Source organism: Amborella trichopoda, chromosome 2 (assembly GCF_054954075.1).
Source record: "Amborella trichopoda isolate Santa Cruz 75 chromosome 2, AtrichopodaSantaCruz75HAP2 v2.0, whole genome shotgun sequence".
Taxonomy (NCBI): domain Eukaryota; kingdom Viridiplantae; phylum Streptophyta; class Magnoliopsida; order Amborellales; family Amborellaceae; genus Amborella; species Amborella trichopoda.
The window spans coordinates 12,149,917-12,171,468 of record NC_142337.1 but is presented as its reverse complement, the minus strand read 5'-3'; the positions used below and the strand labels follow the sequence as shown (position 1 = coordinate 12,171,468).

General features: G+C 34.2%; 1 protein-coding gene across 1 annotated transcript; it reads right to left on the bottom strand.

The window, feature by feature from the left end:
• Nucleotides 1-7,623: 7,623 nt before the first annotated feature.
• Nucleotides 7,624-13,546, bottom strand: LOC18448030 (DCD (Development and Cell Death) domain protein). Its single transcript, XM_006858108.4, has 6 exons — nucleotides 13,442-13,546; nucleotides 10,963-11,609; nucleotides 9,007-9,107; nucleotides 8,812-8,895; nucleotides 8,584-8,694; nucleotides 7,624-8,071 (listed from the first exon to the last, which is right to left on the bottom strand). The coding sequence occupies exons 2-6, from the start codon at nucleotides 11,588-11,590 to the stop codon at nucleotides 8,030-8,032; spliced, it is 966 nt and encodes a 321-aa protein (XP_006858170.1). The 5' UTR covers nucleotides 11,591-11,609; nucleotides 13,442-13,546; the 3' UTR covers nucleotides 7,624-8,029.
• Nucleotides 13,547-21,552: the final 8,006 nt, after the last annotated feature.

The following is a 21,552-nucleotide window of genomic DNA, read 5'->3' as shown; positions in this document are numbered from 1 at the left end:
ATGTGTTGAAAGTCTGTTTTTTATATCTAGTTGTAGAATTTTAAACTCCAAAAATATTTCAGATCTATAAACGCACAAAGATTTTGAAAATGGAGAGTCCAGATAATGTGGTGCAAGATGAACTATTTTTGAGACTTGAAATCTTTTTGTTTTTCCATATCCATACTTTTCGATATCAAGATTTTCAATTAGATAATTTTTTAATATAAAAAAAAACTTTTTTTGAAAGATTTTTGAGGTGCACCTTGATTCGACAATACAATTTAAAGTGTGAACCTTATATAAACTTTTATTCTTGGTATCCAACCTTTTGATTTAGGGTATTTTAAGCTGTGCTTCATATTTTTAATTTCCTGACATCCCATTATGGGGGTTCACTAAAGTTTTAGAAGGTAGTTCCTCTCTCTCTCTCTCTTCTGATTTTGATGCTTTGAAATTGTAGAAGGTATAAAGCTTTGCTGGTTGTGGCCCTCTTTCTCTCTCTAAAAGATTAAACTAATCTGAAGGGAATCAGGACAGCATCTGCCCAATTAAATGACAGGAAAAATTAGAGAAGATGAAGGGCATATTGGTTAATTATGTAAAGTTTTATGGACCTTCCTTATAGTCATTTTCCATGGAATATTTGCAGAAGGAGATTCCTGTAGTAGAATCTGAAGGTTTATGAGATATTTTGGTGGTTGTTAATGGGCAGTGGTGGGGTCAACTTTCTATCTCTAACTCCATACTCAATGCAGATCTGCAACTTGCAAAAAGAGGCCTTGGCGCCTTGCACTATAATATTAAATTATCATTAATAAAAGAAAGAAATGCATTAAGCCATTACATCTCCCCTAGCCAGGGAAGGGAAGGGAAGGGAAGGGAAGGGGTGGGGTGGGGTGGGGTGGGGTTGGGTTGGACCCACACCTTAATCACCACGTTGTGGTTTTCATTTTCACGGACACCTCTCCACTAACTCGTTCAAAAGCTAATTTCTAAACTATTTGAAAAAAAAAAAATAGGTTGGGCATGCCTTTCCCATTGAATTATTAAAAAGTAAAAAAAATTAAAATAAATAAATAAAAAACTTTCAATGCCCCTCCTTATTTATTCCCTGTTTTTTAAATTTGTTTAAAATACGAAGAAAATGGTTGAGTTCACCTAATCAGGTTTTTAATTTTTTCTACAAATCCATGAATTTAGAGCTCTAAAAAGTGCATGCACAAGGATTTTTGAAGAATTAAAATAAATGATAAAAAAGAGTATAAGGCATGCCGAAATATTTCTTTTATTCTTGTTCAAATTAACGATTGTAGAAGTTGAGACGTTTTTAGGAAGCTTGGCCTCGAGTGGTTAGCTTATGAAGTTTAGCAACGCCACATCTCAAGTTCGATTCCTACCTCAAAGACTCATTGGAAATTTTATTACTTTTCTCAAATAAAATTTTTAATTGCTTCTCTCTTTTAATTATCACCTTCATTAGCTGATTTGGCACCACATGGATCCTAGTATGTTAATATCATATTACCATATTTTGTTCTATTACAACACCCTTAGTAATGCTCTTTTGGAGCTACTATCAAAGTTCAATTTGAGTGCTTTGAATTTATTAGTGATATTTTTGTTTTAGTATACACCAACAGTCTTTGTAGAACCAAGAGCACTTGCAACATAAACACTTCACCATGGGAAGTCCTACAAAGAATATCGGTGTATACTTAAAACAAAAATATTGGTGTATAGTTAAAACAAAAATACTGGGAATGTTGGTGTATACTTAAAACAAAAATTAAAAGGTTGTCCATAGGAGGAGAGGTTCTTATTCAAAACTTTTTTGAATTACTTTTATCCCTAAATGCTCTTGGGGGGATGCCTTAAGTTAAGCCGGAGTCCAAGATATTTACTTGGGTACTCCACACCCAAGGATTCTAGTCCAATATATTTACTTGGGTACTCCACACCCAAGGATTCTAGCTAATATTTGAATTGTTTGATCATCATGCATGATCTTCACATCTAATCCTATCGATTTAGTTTTCCTTGGGTTAACTCGTTTGGATCCTAGGGTAAACAAAACCATGTTTTGGATGGTTATGTTAAAACCTGGTTTTTGAGAAATTACTGTTTGGATAGCTCGTAGATAATACCTAGGTTATGCAAAATCCACGTTTGGGTCATCTATTTGCATAACTCTGGTTGATATAAAATATTTTCTTGCAAAATATTTTCATTACGTTACACATATTTGGTATGCAACAATACATACAAAATTTCCCACTATAACAATTTATGCCAAAATTTTAGAGAGAGAAACTATACCAATTTTTAGAGAGAGAAACTATCTCAACATTTTTAGAGAGAAAATTGTCTTAAACTTTAAATTTGATAAAGTTTCTCTCCAAATATTTTGAATCTCAAAAAACTTTCGGGTAGTTTCATTTCTAAAATTTGATATAGTTTCTCTCACTAAACTTTAAAATACTTTCTCTATGTAAAACTTAAAATTTGAGAAAATTTCTCTCTTTAAATTTTTTTTAAGTAATTTCTCTATCTAAAATTTGATATAGTTTCACTCTCTAAAGTTTTACGATACTTTCTCTTTAAAACTTGAAATTTGATATAATTCTTCTCTCTAAAATATTTGAGATGGTTCTCTCTCTAAAAAGTTTCAGGTTGTTTCTCTCTAAATTATTATGTAGTTTCTCTCTGTAAAACTTGAAATTTGATATAACTTCTTTCTCTAAAAATTTTGAGATATTTTCTCCCTCTAAAAAGTTTCAAGTAATTTCTCTCTCTAAAATTTGATAGTTGCTCTCTAAAGTTTTAAGATACTTTCTCTCTGTAAAAATTCAAATTTGATATGGTTCTGCTTTCTAAAATTCTAGAAATAATTTCTCTCTAAAAAATTCAGGTAGTTTCTATATCTAGAATTTGATATATTTCTCTCTAACATTTTAAGATACTTTGTGCATCTAAAATTTATAATTTGATATAACTTCTCTCTCTAAAATTTTTGAGAAGGATTCTCTCTCTAAATTTTTTTAAGTAATTTCTCTCTCTAAAATGTGATATGGTTTCTCTAAAAAATGTTAAGTTACTTTCTCTCTCTAAAACTTGAAATTTGATATAGTTTCTCTCTCTAAAACTTGAAATATGAGAGTTTCTCTCTCAAAAAAAAATTAGCAGTTCCACTCTCTAAAATATGATATAGTTTCTCTTTTTAAAATTTTAAGATACTCTTTCGCTAAAATTTAAAATTTGAGGTGGTTTCTCTCTCCAATTTGTATATGTTTTGGCATAATTAACTGTAGTTAATAAAGTGGGAAGGTCTCGTGTGTCAAATAGTATTGTCACAAGTTGTATTCCTTCTTTCATACTTACACAAAACAACGTTTTGGATAACTCAATTTTTTTTCTTGGTTTTGTATAGCCCTCTTTTTTTGTTACAGAAAACAAGATTGTGTCTCCCAAAAGTTGTCAAACGTATTTTTTTGTGGGATAACATGGTTATACAAAACTATGTTTTGTTTACCTTAGGATCCAAACGACCCCTTAACCCTGTTACTTCTAGGCACTTCAGAAAAGGCCATAAGTTTCTCACATGTGAATCTTCAGCATTACTAAAGGGGTATTAGATTAGATGTGATCTTGGTGCGCTGAAGAGGCTTCTTTCTCTGCGATTAAACAAAATCGAAAAGGGTGCACTTTAGAGGCACCTATTCAAAGTTTCTTCCGTGCTCCGAATCTGGCCCATGATTTTTCGTAAAATATCCTACTCCACTTTGTTATAGGCTTTCTCGAGTTATAACTATTCCCTTTCTAATAACTTTTGGTAAACTACATAGCCCCAATATACTTTCATAAAATGAGAAATTTCACAGGTTTTAGGGAAGGAGGAATTAAGACATTACTTTCTAATAACTTTTGGTAAACTACATAGCCCCAATCTACTTTCATAGAGTGGGAAGAAATTTCACACGTCCTAGGGAAGGAGGAATTAAGACATTAGTATTTGAAGACTTAATTTGCAACACAACAGTGAAAAAGAGAGAGAGCGTGTCTCCCACTTAAAAGAGAATAATAGCCCAAACAGGGTCCTAACACACACCAGTCACGTATGTAAAAGACTAACCCAATATGCATTTCTTCATGAGAAGGCATTGCAGAATAGTCTCTCTCAATTATATATATATATATATATATATATATATATATATATATATATATATATATATATGCAAATTCAGTTTTGTATCCCAATTTTAGGCAAGCCAATCTTTGTGAATTCTTTATCTTCTTTTGCATTTACTTTTTTCCCATAATAAACCAGCCTCTACTCAAAGGTTTGGAGACTGGTTTTCAATCTTAAAAGGGTTTGGAATAAAGTTTTGTTTGCTTTTTGTTTTGGAAGAGAACATCAGAAAAAAAAACGGTGCGCATATCATGCTCCCATGGGAGGGAAAGTATATTTGCTTTTTTTTTTTTGGGTAAGTCAATGGAGATGACGAGTCCCTACTTGTTTTTGAAATTATCAATTTTTTATTCCGTTTGTGAGAATAGAGGTCAATACTTTTAATTAGAGCTCCGACGGTACTACCACCATGACTTCAGCCCTATTCCCAAAGTATATTTGCTCTCAAAACCAAAGGTCAACTTATTGAAAAAAAAAGGATACCATTTTTATATGGCCTAAGCCTTTAAAAAGTAAATAAATAAATAAAACTTCACTCTAAAACCTCACAAAACATATCGAGGAGAGAGAATGATGACTCTAACATCTATTTCCACAGCAACTATAAAATTGGTAGTTCAAAAAATGGTACAGTGAACGCTTGAAACTAGAAGGCGTAGATAATATATTACAATCCTATTTTTTTCACAACCACAATAGTGGAAGTTAAGATAATCAATTTGACAGTTTTCCGATGCCGGAACTGCATCAGTGAGTTTTAAGGTGAGGCTTTACTTTATGGATTTTGTCCAAAAGGCCTAGGCATTATTTTAACGCTTTGATAATAAAGTCTTAGATACTAAATGCGTAGATCTCACCAGTCAAAAACTGAACAACTTGCATCCATTTACAACTCTAAAAAACGTGCAGCTGATGTTGATGGTGTGAAGAAAAAATGGTGACAAACCAAGTAGTTGCTCATTGGATCCATCTAGCCATATGCTTAAATGCATCATCAATATACATCATTGTCAAAACATTTACAACTCTGAAGATAATCATCTTGGTGAAAATGGTGTGGCAAAAAAGTGCCAAGGAACCAAGTAGTTACTTATTGGAATCAACTCAAAACTATGCATCGACATTACATCATTCTCGGTCAATATTCGACTGCTCGGCCGAGTCCGCTCATGTAAAGCTTGGGCTTGGCGAGCCCAAGTATCCCAAAATTAGGTTGTCCAACTCGAGAATCTTTCAAAAAAATTTTAAAAACTTTTATAAAAAATGAAATTTATTTGTAATATGTTTTTAATGTTTTTGAAAAGTGTTTCAATGATAAATACTTATTCTTGCATTTTCCTTTCTCCTTTGATTACTTCAAAAATATTTTTCTATTTTTTAGATTTTTTATTTTTTTAATACTTTTTTGCTGCTATAGTACTCAGCCCAACTCGGGCCAAGTTAGTTGGACTCGAGATGAGTACTCGACCCTGTGGTGGGCTGAGTACTTGGCCCAAGTCGTTCTTTCTTTCCAACACTGTTCTCGGTACGGTAACGTTAAAAAAGTATGCATTCTCAACGTAGGAAGAACTCCAAAGAAGCAAGCAACGAGTAAAGTTCCACAGCCTATTAAAACTGCACCCACTGCAAATGGCCTTTCTAGCATTGAAAAACTTACAAATCAATCGCTCAACCTTGACAATCATATAATTTCAAGTGAAAAATAGATGTCCAGCCTTAAAAACACCCATATTCTAAAGGGTAAAAGTTTATACAGGGGAAAAGTTTGAAGTTTATATAAAGCGAAGCTCTAAACAATCAAATTAGAGCTTACTTCAAAATTTCACTAGAAAAGGTTGTTTTGATGCTCAAATTGATCATCTCACCATCCAGATACAGGGCATGAAAAAAACTGGATTTCATGTTTTTGAAATGATGTATTTTGTAAGGTATTATTTTCAAGTTTTATTAGATCAGTCCATCAACACTATTTTTTAGCCTTTAAACTTTATAAATAAAGATGAAAATATATTTTAAAGCTATCACAAAGATTTCCAATATTGAAAAATTTCCAATATTGGAACCACATTTCTTGACACTATTTGAGGTAGGCTCTAATTTGATTGTTTAGAGCCTAAGCTCTATACAAACCGTACCCATTCTAAAGAATTCTTTTTGTGTTGCTCGTTGAAAAAAGTTTATATAAGGATACAACCTTAATACTGTAGAACTACGGATGCACCTCAAAAATCCATCGAAAAAAGTAGTTTTAATGTTGAAAAACCCTTTGATTGATCATCTCCACATCAAGATGCATGACCATGAAAAATAAAAAGATTTTAAGTGTCAAAAATAATATATTTTAGAACATATTATCTACACCGTCCATTTTCAAGATTTTCATATGTTTACAGCTCTACTTGATTTTAACCATTTTTTAAATTTAAAATTTTATAATTAAATATAAAAATAAAATTTGAGATAATCCTAACATCATTTTACATCAAAATTATATACCATGATAAAATTTGAAAGTGCACCTTACCTCTATAGCTACGGAGGATGCATCTGTATCTGTATGCCAACTGCACCCTTGTTCGTTTCAAGTTTTCACAAATCTACCAAAAGAAACCTAACACTTTTTTGGATCATCTATTTCAAGCAAGTATTCACATATCCTAAAAAATTAACTGCATTTTCTAAGCTTCTAATTTCATAATCAAGGAAGAAATAAATTTCCAAACATCCAACTGCATATTCCAGACTTTTTTGGATCATCCATTTCAAGTAAAGCCGCAGCCCCACATATATTACACCCAGCAACAACTCCATGTAGAAATCCTAGGACGGCAGGCCGCTATCACTACACTCTACATGACGACATTTGAAAAAGGACACGGTCTTTATGTTATGCGGGCAAGCCCGCATGCTCACATAAAACTTCCATCATCCAGGACAGCAGACATTGGATGGTAGAGGCTTTATGCATGCAGGCCCACCGGCATAAGACAATCTACCATTAAAAATTCGTCAATGTGCAAGTCATGTAATTTGTGTCTTTGAGAAAGAAACAGAAAGTGAGAGAGAGAGAGAGAAAGCAAGAGTATGAAAGAGATGCCACTCACTCACGATAGAGAATGCCATTCGCTCATGATCACATATCGCCGATAGCAACATTTTCACAGAATTGAAATGTGTTCATTGTTCACAAAAACATAACATATCATGGAAAGGCTGTCACACATGGGGTAGCACAGATCTTCCAAGTCACCAGCCTGTAGAGAGAGAGAGAGATGGTGATCGTTTGGTGGAACTATTACAGGGAAGGGAAGGGAAAGCAAACCCGAGAGACAGAGGGTTGCTAGTTTCACTGTGGTGGCCGAAAGCACACCCGGATGCAACACATTTCTCTTCCGAGAAAAGACATCGAATCCACTTTGAAGGAAGAGAAGCGGGAGCTTTACTATGAGATAGACCAGCAAAAAATGATAGATAGAAATACAAAGTGTGGCACATATCACACCAGAATAATCCCATAACTTTTTGCAGTAATACAAACACAACACACCCACATGGGGACTTTTCCACAAGGGCCTATCCATTACAATACATAATAATCACATTTGGGAACACCACCGACTTCTACACTAGAAACACACCATCATGCTTTTTCCTAAATATCCTTCTTTTGTGATGAGGATTATTCGGCAAACCTGAAACACAGCTTTATGTGTCTCAGGCTTGCCTTCCATAGACCACAAGCTTACGCTTCATTAGCCGAAACCACATCTATTTCCTTCTTGCCCTTTCTTCTTTTTCTTCTTTATTTGATTTTTCCTTTTTCTAGGATGCTCAAGCTCAAATCTGGTATTTCATATATCACACACCATTTTGTTCACAAAGATCTAGCAAGGCCAATGTCTGTAAAACAATGATATAAGAGAGAGAGAGAATGAGGTTAGAGTTCATTTCTGTGCAAGATCACATTCAATCGTAAATTGATAACATGTATGCAAGCATGTTCAAATTCAAGCTTAAGATTCATGCACAACACATGGTGGATGCATGCACATTTCTGTGGATTCCATCATCCAATGAAGTGGGGTGGTTATGAAGAGATCTGGAGCCATCATCAGAGTCATGGCTTGTTCTGGTGGGCCGCACTCGCTCCATTACAGTGCTTTTTGAAGGGTCTGTCGATAACCCCATGGATGATGGTTTTCCCAGTCCAATGGATTATAGGGTACACTCTCTAAAGCCTACATGCATAAGAGCAAGAATACATGCATAATGGTTGCACATGCAAATTTGTGCACGCACTCGTAACAGCCAGGTGAGTAACAGCTACAACTAACATGGAATGTGCAATTTGCTTGCGTATATATTACACGCATTTGCAAAATCTCACCGTATATGGGTAAGAATCTTGTTACCTCTGGTATGGAAAGCTCAAGACGGAACTTGGGGCCATCATAATGATGCAGAACTGGCCTAAAAGCATCCTCGTCCAAAGCTTTGCAAAGCTTTCGAACACGAATCCTAACCTGTTTATTTTTCAGCACAATACATAAAAGATTCAATGAAAATCACCAACTTGATAAGGCTTTAAACTGCTTACTTTTGAATTTTTTTTTTTTTTTTTTTTTTTTTTAAAACTTTACCTGGGCAGGAAACCTTGATTCGCCTTTGCATTTTTTGTCTTCCCAAGCTGTTGGGTCAATGTTCGACCCCCCGAAACTTGTAGCCTGAAGCAACAGAACAAAACCCACTAATCAGGTTAGCCAAAAGAAAAATACAAAATCAAAGAACATAAATCAACAAAAATAACAAAGCACTTCAGCCATTTATGCATCCACCTCAAAAATCCCATGTAGCTGATGAGTGGTATAGTTATAGAGGAAGAGTGGCAATCCTGGTGTGATTGCCCGCACAGAATCCCTATACCTTTGGGGCAAGCCTGAAAGGTTGAAGATCATAAGCAAACATGATTGATCCAAAAAGTAAGGCATAAACAGGCAAGCAGAGAACCAGAAAGGCAGACATCACATTTACACACTTGCACGCACACACACAAGGATTATCAACCAATTAACAAGTCACCAGTGAGCAAATGTTCAAGAAAGGAACCTGATTGAAAATAAACATTTGCAAAAGAAAAATCTGGAGTCTGGAAATGCAAACTTGTAACAGCATATTGGGCATTATTTGAGTTCTCAAGTCCCGTCTCTTGTATATTCTGTTCTAGTTATTTTTAGGCTGTCTATAAGGGTTGTATTGATTTTTTGGGCCCCTTAAGGGGTTTTTGGATTCAAGCACTCTCCTTGCGGGCCGCCGATTCTTCTTTACTCAATACAATAGTTAACACTTTCCACAAAAAAAAAAAAACCTGCCAATTCAATGAACAGCTAAATCAAAGAAGAATCACCTAAATTTACTTATACACAGGAATCAACTATTCAACGTTCAAGCAATTTACAAAGTTAAAACTATAAATTGAATGACATTCTTTTCACATAATATAACATAAATCTCTTCCAATTCCAAAAATATGAAAACTCGCTAGAAAGTCAACAAATAAATCTTTCAAAAGCTAAAGGTGGCTCACTAAGTCTAGACCTTAGAAGCCAGATTCACCTCCAGTCGTGCTCCTGCCCCGGCAGGCAGCACTTATTATTCAAATTTTGCACCAACTCATGCTTTTGGACAAGCTCCCCTTGTCTCTCTGGCTTCTACGGTCTAGAAAAGCTTGCAAGCTTATGAATTAGCCTGCAATTCAGCTACAAAATGGTTTAAGATGCAAGGAAATCCATTTTATATCAAAGGGAAGACATTCTTAAAGGCAACCAAATTTGTAGTTAATAAGCCCACTTTCCAATAACAAATTATCAGGAAAAGACTCTTTCAAACTGATGAGCCAGTATTCGAAATGGCAAAAGCATCATATTCAATCGGGGCCATCCTAATAAAATGTAAACCCAGATTACTTTTGCATGCATGAAATGGGGCATCATGAACTCCGTTTCTTCTCATTAATCAGCAAGATACCAAAACCCAATGCAGCATAAAACTATGAAAATTCAACCAAGACAGCCATTATCAAGCATCATCTTAATCTAACAATACAAATAAAATATTACATCATATCAAAATAAAAAAAGATGCGAATAAATCGAACCAAGAAAACCAAGTAAAGGATGAAGTGAAATTCAAAAAAAGGAGGGGGGAACCAAAACTCAAGCTCAAACATTTTCTTAAATCTAGACCATCCATATAAACTCTGGAAGCACACAACTTGTGCCTACATGTAAAACTTGTGTCTAGATAGAAAAAGGCCTTCTAAAGATGAACCATGCCCTCCTCTAAGTCAGGAACGAATAAACCCAGTTCATCATAACTGGAAAAACTCAACCAAGGAACAGTAACACGGAATACGGGCACAGCATAATACTGTGAAATCTCAACCAAGACCTCCATTATCAAGCACCATAATAATCTAACCATCAAAATAAAAAAATACAGCATATCAAATTAAAAAAGATGCCACGAAATCCAACCAAGAAAACCAAGTTAAGGATAATATATAAAGGACCAAAACTCAAGCTCAAACATTTTCTTAAATCTAGACCATCCATATGAACTCTGAAAGCACACAACCTGTATTTGCATGCAAAACTTGTGTTTAGATAGAAAAAAGACCTTCTAAAGATGAACCATGTTTTCCTCTTAAGTAGGGAACCAATAAACCAAGTTCACCACTGACTGAAAGACTCAACCAAGAAACAATATCATGGAATATGAGCAAGAAATTTTACCAAATAGCTGCTTCTTCAGATCCTCCTGCATGGTGTCATTGTTGCACACAAATATGTAGCCCCCCAGAGTTGCATCTCGTGGTAGCATCTCGGTAGAAGGAAGAGTTTTAAATCGCTTATCAACAGCACTATTGTTGCTATTGCCATTACCACTAATGACACAATTGTTGCTGTTATTGTTGTTGTTATGGCTATTGTTGTTCACATTGTGGCTAATATTCATGTTTAATTTACCAGTTGAAATAGTGCTGTTAAAATTGCTAATATTATTGACAGCAACATTGACATTGTTGATGTTGGTCATGTTGCTTTTCTGATAAGAATTGATCACATTGTAGCCTCCATTTCGGTATGGGATTTTGGTAGTGGCGTCATTCATTTTCAAATCCAAATTCATCAGGTCAAAGTTGAAGGTCTCAAATTTGTTATCATCCTGAGAATTGGATTTCTCCTTGACTCTTGGCTCTGCAGGGGCTTTGGTGGGGTCAATGTTGTTGATTCGTGGGGCTTTGGACCTCAACTGCTCAGCAAGTTTAGATGCGACCATCATCCATTGATGCTCCTCTGTCGCCTTAGACTGGCCTCGAAGCTCCTCTCCCAGTTGCCAAAATGAGTACTGGCTCGCCATTTTCCTAGAACAACAACACCTAAACGCAAAGAAGAGGCAACCGATCTCATTAGTGTACAAAAACAACATTGAAACTTACTGCTCTGTCATAACAATAATGCACACAAAAACATACACTTACCCACAAGCACACACACAAGCCCCCACACACACTCATAAAGAGAATTATGCACTCAGAAATTAAAAATGTGATTCAAGTAATGAAGTATGCAGCAAGCGGAAAAAAATAGATAGAAGCACTATCCAGAAACACAGAAACAGATTAAAAAAAATGAAATAGGGGAAAGCAAGAATATTCTTATTTCTTCATTGGTATTGAAGACATAAAAGCACATTATACACATGTTGCATACTGAAAAAAATAAGTTGTGTCCTCTCACAAAACAATACTTATGTTCGAGCTCGGGTAACCATTCCGGAAAGAACTTATCTGCAAATATTTCAGAGCAATGCCTCATGGAATGCAACAAGAGATGGATATAGCAGAAGAAATCAAACCCAGTTTCTTTGAAAAAATAAAAATCACTTAAATCCACAAAAATATATGCACAAGTTGAGTAAGATTCTGGATGAGAAAATGGTATGAGAAAGGAACTGAAAAGCATGGGACCTAGTTTGAGAATCAGAAAATAGAAAACCACAGAAAAATTAAAGAGAAAATCAGTGGCGTGGTATGCCAAAAATCAAAATATATCAAGAAAAGCAATCAAAATAAACCAAGGAAGCACACTGTGAAATAAGGGAAGCTTATAGAAAAATAGGATACAAAGAAAAAGAGAAAATGCAGAAGAAATAGGAAAGGGCACCTTATTTAATGACAAATCAAGCTTTAGACAATATAATTTCCCAATTTTCCACTGATTATAAACACATTTTCATGCACCCACCGTAATTGCAATAATTAAAAAAGTCAACCAATGTTCTCATAGCAGGAACTGAAAATGAACATGAGGATTCAAAAGATAATAAATAAGCTTTGAACTTCACCTTCTAAAAAGCATTCATGAAGTCTGACACTAATTAATTATACCCTGGAAAAACTATACAAAAGAAATTCTCAAATATGTGAAAAAGAAAATGGAAGGTAAAGAAAATTCTGAAGAAAAAACAATATGCAATTGCTAGCATATAAGATTTACAAAAATAACGATGAATACCATGGCCAAGAAAAAAGACCCACTTAAAATGAAAATGTTAATTTGATTAAAATTAGATATCGGTTGGAAAAGCAAATTAACCATTATTAGCAAAAAAATGGAAACCAGAGAAACAGACAATAACCCCAAAGTATAAGGAAATTACAATTGAAAAAAAAAAAGATTTTGCAACTAAAACGACGTTATTTATAGACTAAAATAAAAAAAGATATTGGATTTTAAAGAGACCATTTATCTTTTGTACATGTACAAAAGATAAATGGTCTCTTTGTACACAATCCCTAAAAATAAAGCCTGCATATATTCAACAAATAAAAACACAATGATCAGAACCAAAAACCATAACAGAAGAAACGAAGAACAAAAATACGAAGGGGAACGGAAAGAAATAGAATGATATTAAGAAAACCACATTCTTCATTTCTTAACAGAACCAACTGAATTAGGTTGTCAAAAGAAAACTACATTTCTTGGGAAAACATAACAAAAATAGGTGAAAAACAAAATGCTCTACACCAGTAACAAACACAACAGAACAAATGCTGTCTCTCTCTCTCTCTAGACGGCCAAATGAGAAGGCACTGTATCTCTCACTCACACTCCATTGATCTAAAGGAAAAAAAACCCATCTCTAAACCCTAAAACAGACACACTTTCTCTCTCTAGAAATGGACTAAATGCCGCTTGGACTAACCTGAGAGAAGGGAGTGAAAACCTCAAAATAGGCCCTAATTTACAGCAAAAGCCTCCAGATCTGGAAAATCTCTTACAGTTCGGAGGGAATGAGGGCTAATTTCAGGGGTTATACTTTAAGCCAAGAAAGATAAATGCGGCTCCGCCTTCTTTCTTCGTCCTCTTTTTCCCCTCAGGAATCGGAAGATGGGTCGGAGGACGCACCCGACCTGCTGCTGTGGTATTTATAGAAAGAGAATTTACTATCACCCCCACAAGCCAGAAAAATATCGGAAATAACTCTCTGACAAACCCTGCCGAAATAGTGACCCAAATACCCTTTGAGCATTTGAAATATGCTTAATAGTGAGGTTTGTGTAAAGCTGAGGCTCTAAACGATCAAAGTAAAACGCACTTTTAAATAGTGTCAAAAAATGTTGTTTCAGTAATTGAAATATTTGTAATGGTCGGAACATTTATTTTTACTTTCAATTATAAAATTTAAAATTTCAAAAATAGTGTAGATTAAGCAGATTTATAAATAGTTAAAAAATTGACGGTCCAGAAAATGCATTTCAAGATATTCTATTTTTAATGTTTGAAATCCACTCTTTCTCATGTCAATACATCTTGAAATCAAGATGATCAATTTGACGAATTTTTAGCATTAAAACAACCTATTTTAGTGAATTTTTGAGATGCACTTTAATTTGATTGTCTAAGGTCTCAGCTTTAAATAAGTAAAAAGCGCAAGACAAACTCCCATTATCTATTTATGAACGCTCTTGAGCATTTTAAAACTCCTCGAAGCATCTATCTGGAACTTTAGATAAGGCTTAGCCAAGATTGAACCACGATAGTTTCCCCTTACCATCCATCCTTATATTTTGTTTTTTTCCTTTTCTCCAAAGCTTCTCTAATGTTTTTTCCATCTCTTTAAGGGTGTGGTTTGCAAAAAGGTGGAGGCCCAAAACAATTGAGGTAAGACTCACTTTTAAATGGTGCCGAAATATGTTATTTCAGTGTTTGAAATCTTTGTGATGGTTAGAAAATTTAGTTTTTTAAATTATAAATCGAGTTGATCCATTAACATTTAAAAATCTTAAAAATTGATGGTCTAAATAATACATCCTATAATACAATATTTTCAATACTCAAAATATATTTTTTGTCCATACATCTTGTGGTCGAGATGATCTTAGGATTTTTCAATATCAAAACAATCTTTTTTAGTGAAATTTTGATGTGCGCCTTAATTTGATTGTTTAGAGTATCACTCTTGTATAATTTTTTCCCTCTTTTAAATCCCCATCCTAAAAATGCTTATTTTAATTTTTATTCTATTTTTTAAATTATTGATTTGAATAAATTCAAAGTTGATCCAAATCACCAATCCAACAATCTCACAGGGTGAACGAACCGCCTCTCGATCCGGATTTTAAGAAACCGCTCCAAGCTAAGCTGACGGGCATTTAAGAAATACTATTTCGTATGGGACATAAAAGGAAATATGGATGGTAGGACATAGGTGTCATTCTAGAAGCGCAAGGGTAGTTTTGTAATTATTGTCAGAGGTAGTGTTGAAATTTTCTCAAGAGGAAATGTGGACGGTAGGACATAGGTGTCATTCTAGAAGAGGAAGGGTAGTTTTGTAATTATGGTGTAAGCGGTAGTCTTGAAATTTTCTCAATGCATGGAGGACAGTTTCGGTATATGAGAATTATAGGTATATTCCAGTTAATTGGTTGAATAACAAGGGTATCAACATAATTTATTGATCGGCGGGGTCAGAATGTGAACCGCCATAATTGTTCAACTTCTCTTCGTCATTTTTTATTGTTTATATTTACATTAAAAAGTATTTGGAAAATATTAATGGGAGCAGCAATGCTTTAATTTTTCATTTTTCTATGTGGATTAAAAATATTTGGAAAATATAAATGGGACCAATTGATGCTTTGTGTTCGTCAATGGGAGCAAGATGATAAAATTGAATTAAGTTATTATGTGAAAAGGAATGATCCCATGTGCAACATGGAATTCTTTTATTTTATTGCTTGTTCTTTTTTATTTCCAAGCCTTAATTTATCCTTATTTAAAATTAAACATGTTACCCTTTGGTTGGCATTGCTTAAGAGATTGTTGTATTCCGGCCACTTTGGAACATAATATTGTTCTGCTAGCGAATTTTAAAATAGCAATAGGGTTATGTTAGGGTACCCATATATATATAAGTATTTATTTAGGGAGGTAACGGGTCGAATTCTGATCGGACATAAACTTAGATTGGAATAGTATTCGGGTCTAGGTTTTGGAATCCGACCTTATCCGTAGGGTCTAAAAGTTGGACCCATCGGGTCTCAAGTCTATCCTATCGGGTCCTGGGTCTAGTCAAATTCATTTCCACTCACAATGAATCTTCAATTTTGTTTTTGTCCCCTTTTTTACCATCATATACCCTTGGCAACGGGGTCACAATCACCCGTCATTAGATTTCAAGCCGTATAAATTGTCATTTAATAGCTAAAGATGACTACTACTTTTTATTATATACAATCCATTACACACCCAAACGATTACGGCTTAAAGTATTTTATCTCCAACAGTTTACGGGTATGGGTTAGGTCCAACCGGACCTGGACCCAAATGTGAATAGCATCCGGGTCCAAGTTTTGGACCCTGGACCTAAACCCAACCCGACCCACGGGTCCAAATGTTAGACTCATACCCGGACCTGTCTCGGGTATACTTGGTAGGTCCCGAGTCGGGTCCAGGTCCATTGTCACCCCTATATTTACTTAATGTACTCAACATTTTTTTATATTCAATACCCTTACTCCATCATGTGTAACATTTTTTCCTAGGGGTATTAATTAATTACACATGGATAATATTGAAATTCTTGATAGAAACAATAACATTTATTACATATAGCGGCAGGTGTCATCATCCACTTTGAATGTCACTATTTTTTTATAAAAATATTTATCTTACCCCTCCATATACGAAATGTGCCCTTATTAAAAAAAATTGTATTACAAAACAAGGATATATGAGTATTAAAAAGAGTTGAGTATATTAATGGAGTACTCATATGTATGAGTACCACATAATAATAATAATAGTAATATAATAATAAAACTTTATACACCAAATCGATTCTATATTACATTTAATTTTAGAGTAATGAATTTATGAGACCCTCCCACACCCATGTGTATAGGACTCCAAACAATCACCATTAAATTTAGTTCAGATATCTAAAAAAGTTATCACATGGGTGTGGGACTTTATATTTCTAGAGATCTGTGCCAAATTTATTGGTGATCCTTTGGGGGCCTACACATGGGTGTGAAAGGGTCTCATAGGATCATTACTCTAATTTTATGCTATTAAGAGTATCATGAGCTTGAAACACGCACTTAAAAGATTGTTTTGACAATGAAAACCCCTTTAATTAATCATGCCCAACATCAAGATTATAAATAAAAAAAATTATAAAACTAAGGCGGGTCTCAAAACATGATGTGAAATGTTCCAAGTAATTGATCACCTCAACCTCGCAACGTAGAAAAAAAAAATAGAATAAAGCCCTAAAAATAACACGCTTATAACACATTATTTGGGGCATTGAAATTTTCAAGGTTTTTTTTTTGTCTCTAGGTCTACTCAATTTACACTATTTTGAAGCTTTAAATGTTATAATTTAGGGGTTAGAAGTAGATTTTGTAGTCACTATAAGGGTTTTCAACAACAGAATTGCATTTTCCAGAAGGTTTGGAAGTGCTCCTTACTTGATTGTTTAAAGTTGGCTCTATAAAACCTTGTATGAGATTACAATTGCAGAAATTAAATGTGAAATAGTTGTATACTTGGATGAAAATAAGCAAAAATATACAACTAAAACTTTTATGCCAATTGCATGAATTCTCTCATATTTTTTACCATTGAATTGGTTTAGGTTCCATGCTTAGGCCTTCTTACTTGTAAATCTTGCAATAGACGCTCTAGATAACTTATTACGATATGTTATTTTTAGAACTTGAAATCATTTTCTTTATATTGAAGCATCTCGAAAAAGAGAAAAAAATATGAAAGTAGATGTTCTAGATGAGGATAATAATGGTTCATATACTTCCCTTAAATAGGTATGGTCTCAACCGATTTCCATTTTAAATTGTTAGTTGCCCGTGCACATTGCGAGATTTTAAAACCCTGACATTACTTTGAACCAAAATTTGTATCTTCATTAGAATTTTTGTACTAAAAGAGGTAAATTTGGGTATAACTAGCTTCGTAGTAAAGGTAAATTTGGTGAGGGTGGTTTAGGGCAGTTGGGTAGGCTAGGGTTTTTCCGTACGATAGATGTGAATTGAAGGCCGAAAGAGTGAGTAGTGACGTCTCTTTTCATCACCTACGCCCCTGCAACAAAGTACATCATCTTCACTTACAAACGATTTGTGGCCCTCACCCTCACAAAAGATCAAATGAACTTGCCCTCACTCTTCTCATTCACATGCTGACTTTTGCTCTCTAGGGGGGGCAATGGAACGGCTTGACTTAGTCCAGCCTGGCCCGGTCGGCTTGGCTCTAAAAACTTAAAATATGGTTTGAGGATCGGGCCAAGGCTAGACCATCAAGGCCCGAAGGTAGGGCGGGTTAGGCTGGGCCTAGTTTTGGGATGGTCTGATTCGGCTTGCCCCGGTCCTTTTTTATCTTTGTTTCTGTCTTTTATTTTTCTTGCTTTCTATTGACCCAACCCCGCCTTGACAGGGCGAGGGCTGAGCATGGGCTAGCCCTATGAGCTAGTGTCAGGGATGGGCCGGCCCAAGCCCAGCTTGTTGCCAGCCCTAGTTCTTTTTTCCCCAAGTGTATAGATATTATCTTTGATCCTTATTTTTTTTTATTTTAAATTGGCCTCTATCTCACTCTCTTTTTTTTTTTTTTTTTTTTTTTTCTGACAAGAATACTTATTTTTTTTATTAACTAAATGGGAATTACAACTCATAACTCAAAATATTATAGATGAGACAGTTAACAAATCCAAAACAACTCTTTTTTTTTGCCAAACCATCTGCCGCACCATTTGCTTCACTATTTACATCATGAAAGATAATTGTATATCCATGATGAAAGCTAAAAATGTTAACTCCTTAACTTGTACCCACAATGATCTAAGACACCAAGGTCTCCGATACTTTATTATACTAATTAATAACATTTAGAGAGTATCATTCAAGAGTAATGATCTTGTGAGACCCTCCCATACCCATGTGTGTAAGACTCCCAAATGATCACCATTAAATTTGGCACATATCTCTAGAAAAGTCAAGTCCCACACCCATGTGGTAACTTTTCTAGAGATCTATGTCAAATTTAATGGTGATCCTTTAGGGTCCTACACACATGGGTGTGGGAGGGTCTCATAGGATCATTATTCCACCTTCAATTACCAACAACTTATCAAAGCATATTTTCTTCCAAATTAAAACCCCTTGCACAAGAGTAGCCATTTCAACATGATTTGTGGAAGCAATTCTACACAGACCAGCATAACAGAAGATAACCGACCCCGCACTATCTCCACAAACTTCTCCCAACCCTTCCACACTTGGGTTACCCAAAGAAGATCCATCAAAATTTAATTTAAAGCATCATATTTCAGGCCGCTGCCCTATACTTCTTGGTCTAACCTTTATAAAACAAAGTGAGATCAAATTTGCCAAATTGATCTCAATGCCAAGTTTTGATGTCCTCATAACCATCTTTCATGACACTAAACCAACTCCATACCGTATGCAAAATTCTATCGGCCTTTCTCTCGCTCATTGTAAAAAACAATGATTTGTGTGTAATTAAGAGAGAGAAGAGGGCGCAGAGCAGTCTCTTGAGAGATATAAGACATGTAATCTCACTTATCTAGGTTAGTATCATAGTCGTTTTCTTGTTAGGTCAAGGCTTAAGCCAAGACCCATAAAAGGAGAGACGTAAGATGCTTTTGTTGAAAAGATATTATGGCATTGAATATGCAAGTTTCAACATGTTCATGCCCCTCAGTGTTTTAAAAACTGGCGAGCCGGATCAGAATCGTTTGGGTATTGGTTTGGGTCTAAAAACCCTTGGGTTTCTACCGGTTCCACGAGCTTATTTCGTTACTTTTTCTTTGTCTTTATATGAAATTTTCCCGAATAAGAGCTTGATGGCTCAGTTCGGTTGGGTACTTATTTGATAGGCCAGTCTAGGTTTTAAAACACTAGTATGCCCACAGGTGCTTGAATGCAATTTAGGTTATGCTCTTTTATTAGTTGTAGAAAATATGTCCTTCATTTCTGAAATTAATCATGTTCCTCCATTTTATTTTGAGAAACTCTCCCGCAACCCCTCCTACGGTTTGCATTGAATCATTGAACCACACTACATCTAATGGTTCAAATTCAATTTTATATTTTATTTGTATTTTTATTTAAACTTTTTTTACCAGAAAATAAGGCATATATTCTTTTTTTAGAAGTCAAACAAATAAATAACATAATTTTTATTTTAAATAAAATAATCAAGAAAAATACCCTAAAAGTTTTAGGGTATTTTAGTCAATATTTGGCACGAAATTTAAAAAATATATATATATCTCAAATTTCAAGTAAAAATAATTGTTATGATAATAAAAAACAAAAATAATTTTCAACCGTTAGATATCACAGGGTTCAATATGAATGTACCCTTCAAGCGTCTACATCATGTGGATGTTATACCATCCCTTTTATTTTTGGGAAAACTTTATATAGAGCCAAGGCTCTAAACGATTAAATTTGAGTCTACCTCAAAAATTTCAATAGAAGATGTTGTTTTGATGCTCAAATATCTTTAAATTGATCATCTTGACATCAAAATATATGGACATGAGAAAAAAAAATAGATTTCAAGTTTTGGAAATAGTATATTTTATAACATATTTTTGCTCCGTCAATTTTCAAGATTTTTAAGTTTTCATAGATCTGTCGGTCTACACTATTTTTGAAGCTTTAAACCTTATATATAAATATAAAAATATATTTTAAGGCTATCACAAATATTTATAATATTGAAACCGCATTTCTCGACACTATTTGAAGGTAGGCTCTAATTTGATTGTTTAGAGCCTGGGCTCTATACAAACGGCACCTTTTGTTTTCGGATAGGCTAGCTTGGTTTGAACCAAACACATTTTTCACCACAAATCTGGTGTCTCACCCTTAGTTAAACTGCAATGTTGCTTTAACACTCCAAGATTTTTTACCTTTTACCAAAACATAAATTTGAACTTAAATAAGTTCATAAAAGATTTAAGTTTAGGGAAAGGTTTCTATACTTCCTCTACAACGTATAAGTTATATACTTTCCCCCTTATTCAGCCATCCGATTTACATCAAGTGAGCCATTGATCATTTATTCTAGATCCAATGCTTCAGCTTTTTTTACTTTTAAAATTGATATGAATATAAAATTGATACTTACCACCTTCTCAATGGGACTCACCTAAAGCAAATATTAAAAATAAGCTTTTGATAAAATATAATGACCAAAATATCTTTTAAAACTTTTAGGGGTATTTTGGTTATTTTATTTTATTGAGAATATTTTTTTTATATTTTTTACAAGTGCGAGTTTAAGAGTGGAGTGGATGCCCACAATTTGGTGTAAAAATATTTTGTAGAAAAAATTAAAAATAAAACAATGTAGAAATATGATATTGTGATTGGGCCATCTCAACCGTCCATTTATAATGGATGGTTGGATAGGTGGAAGTATATAAGCTTTATGCATTAAGGGAAGCATGGAAAGCTTGCGTGTAAGTCTAAAACTTGTTAATAAGATTTACTTTTTTGGAAATGTAAAAGAATAATAGATTTGCATAAAGTTATATTTGTAGACAAAACCAACAAGATATGTTTTCTATTCAACTTTTTGCCTTTTATTTTATAGGATTTTCTACAAAATAATTTACATAGTTCTGTTATATGTAATGTGGGTACTCATATTCAACATCCAATATATAATGTGGGTACTCATACTCAACATCCACCGATGACTATTATCCACTATGAGTAGAGATTTAACATCGTCCCATTTTTTTTCTGGTATAATTCGTAAGAA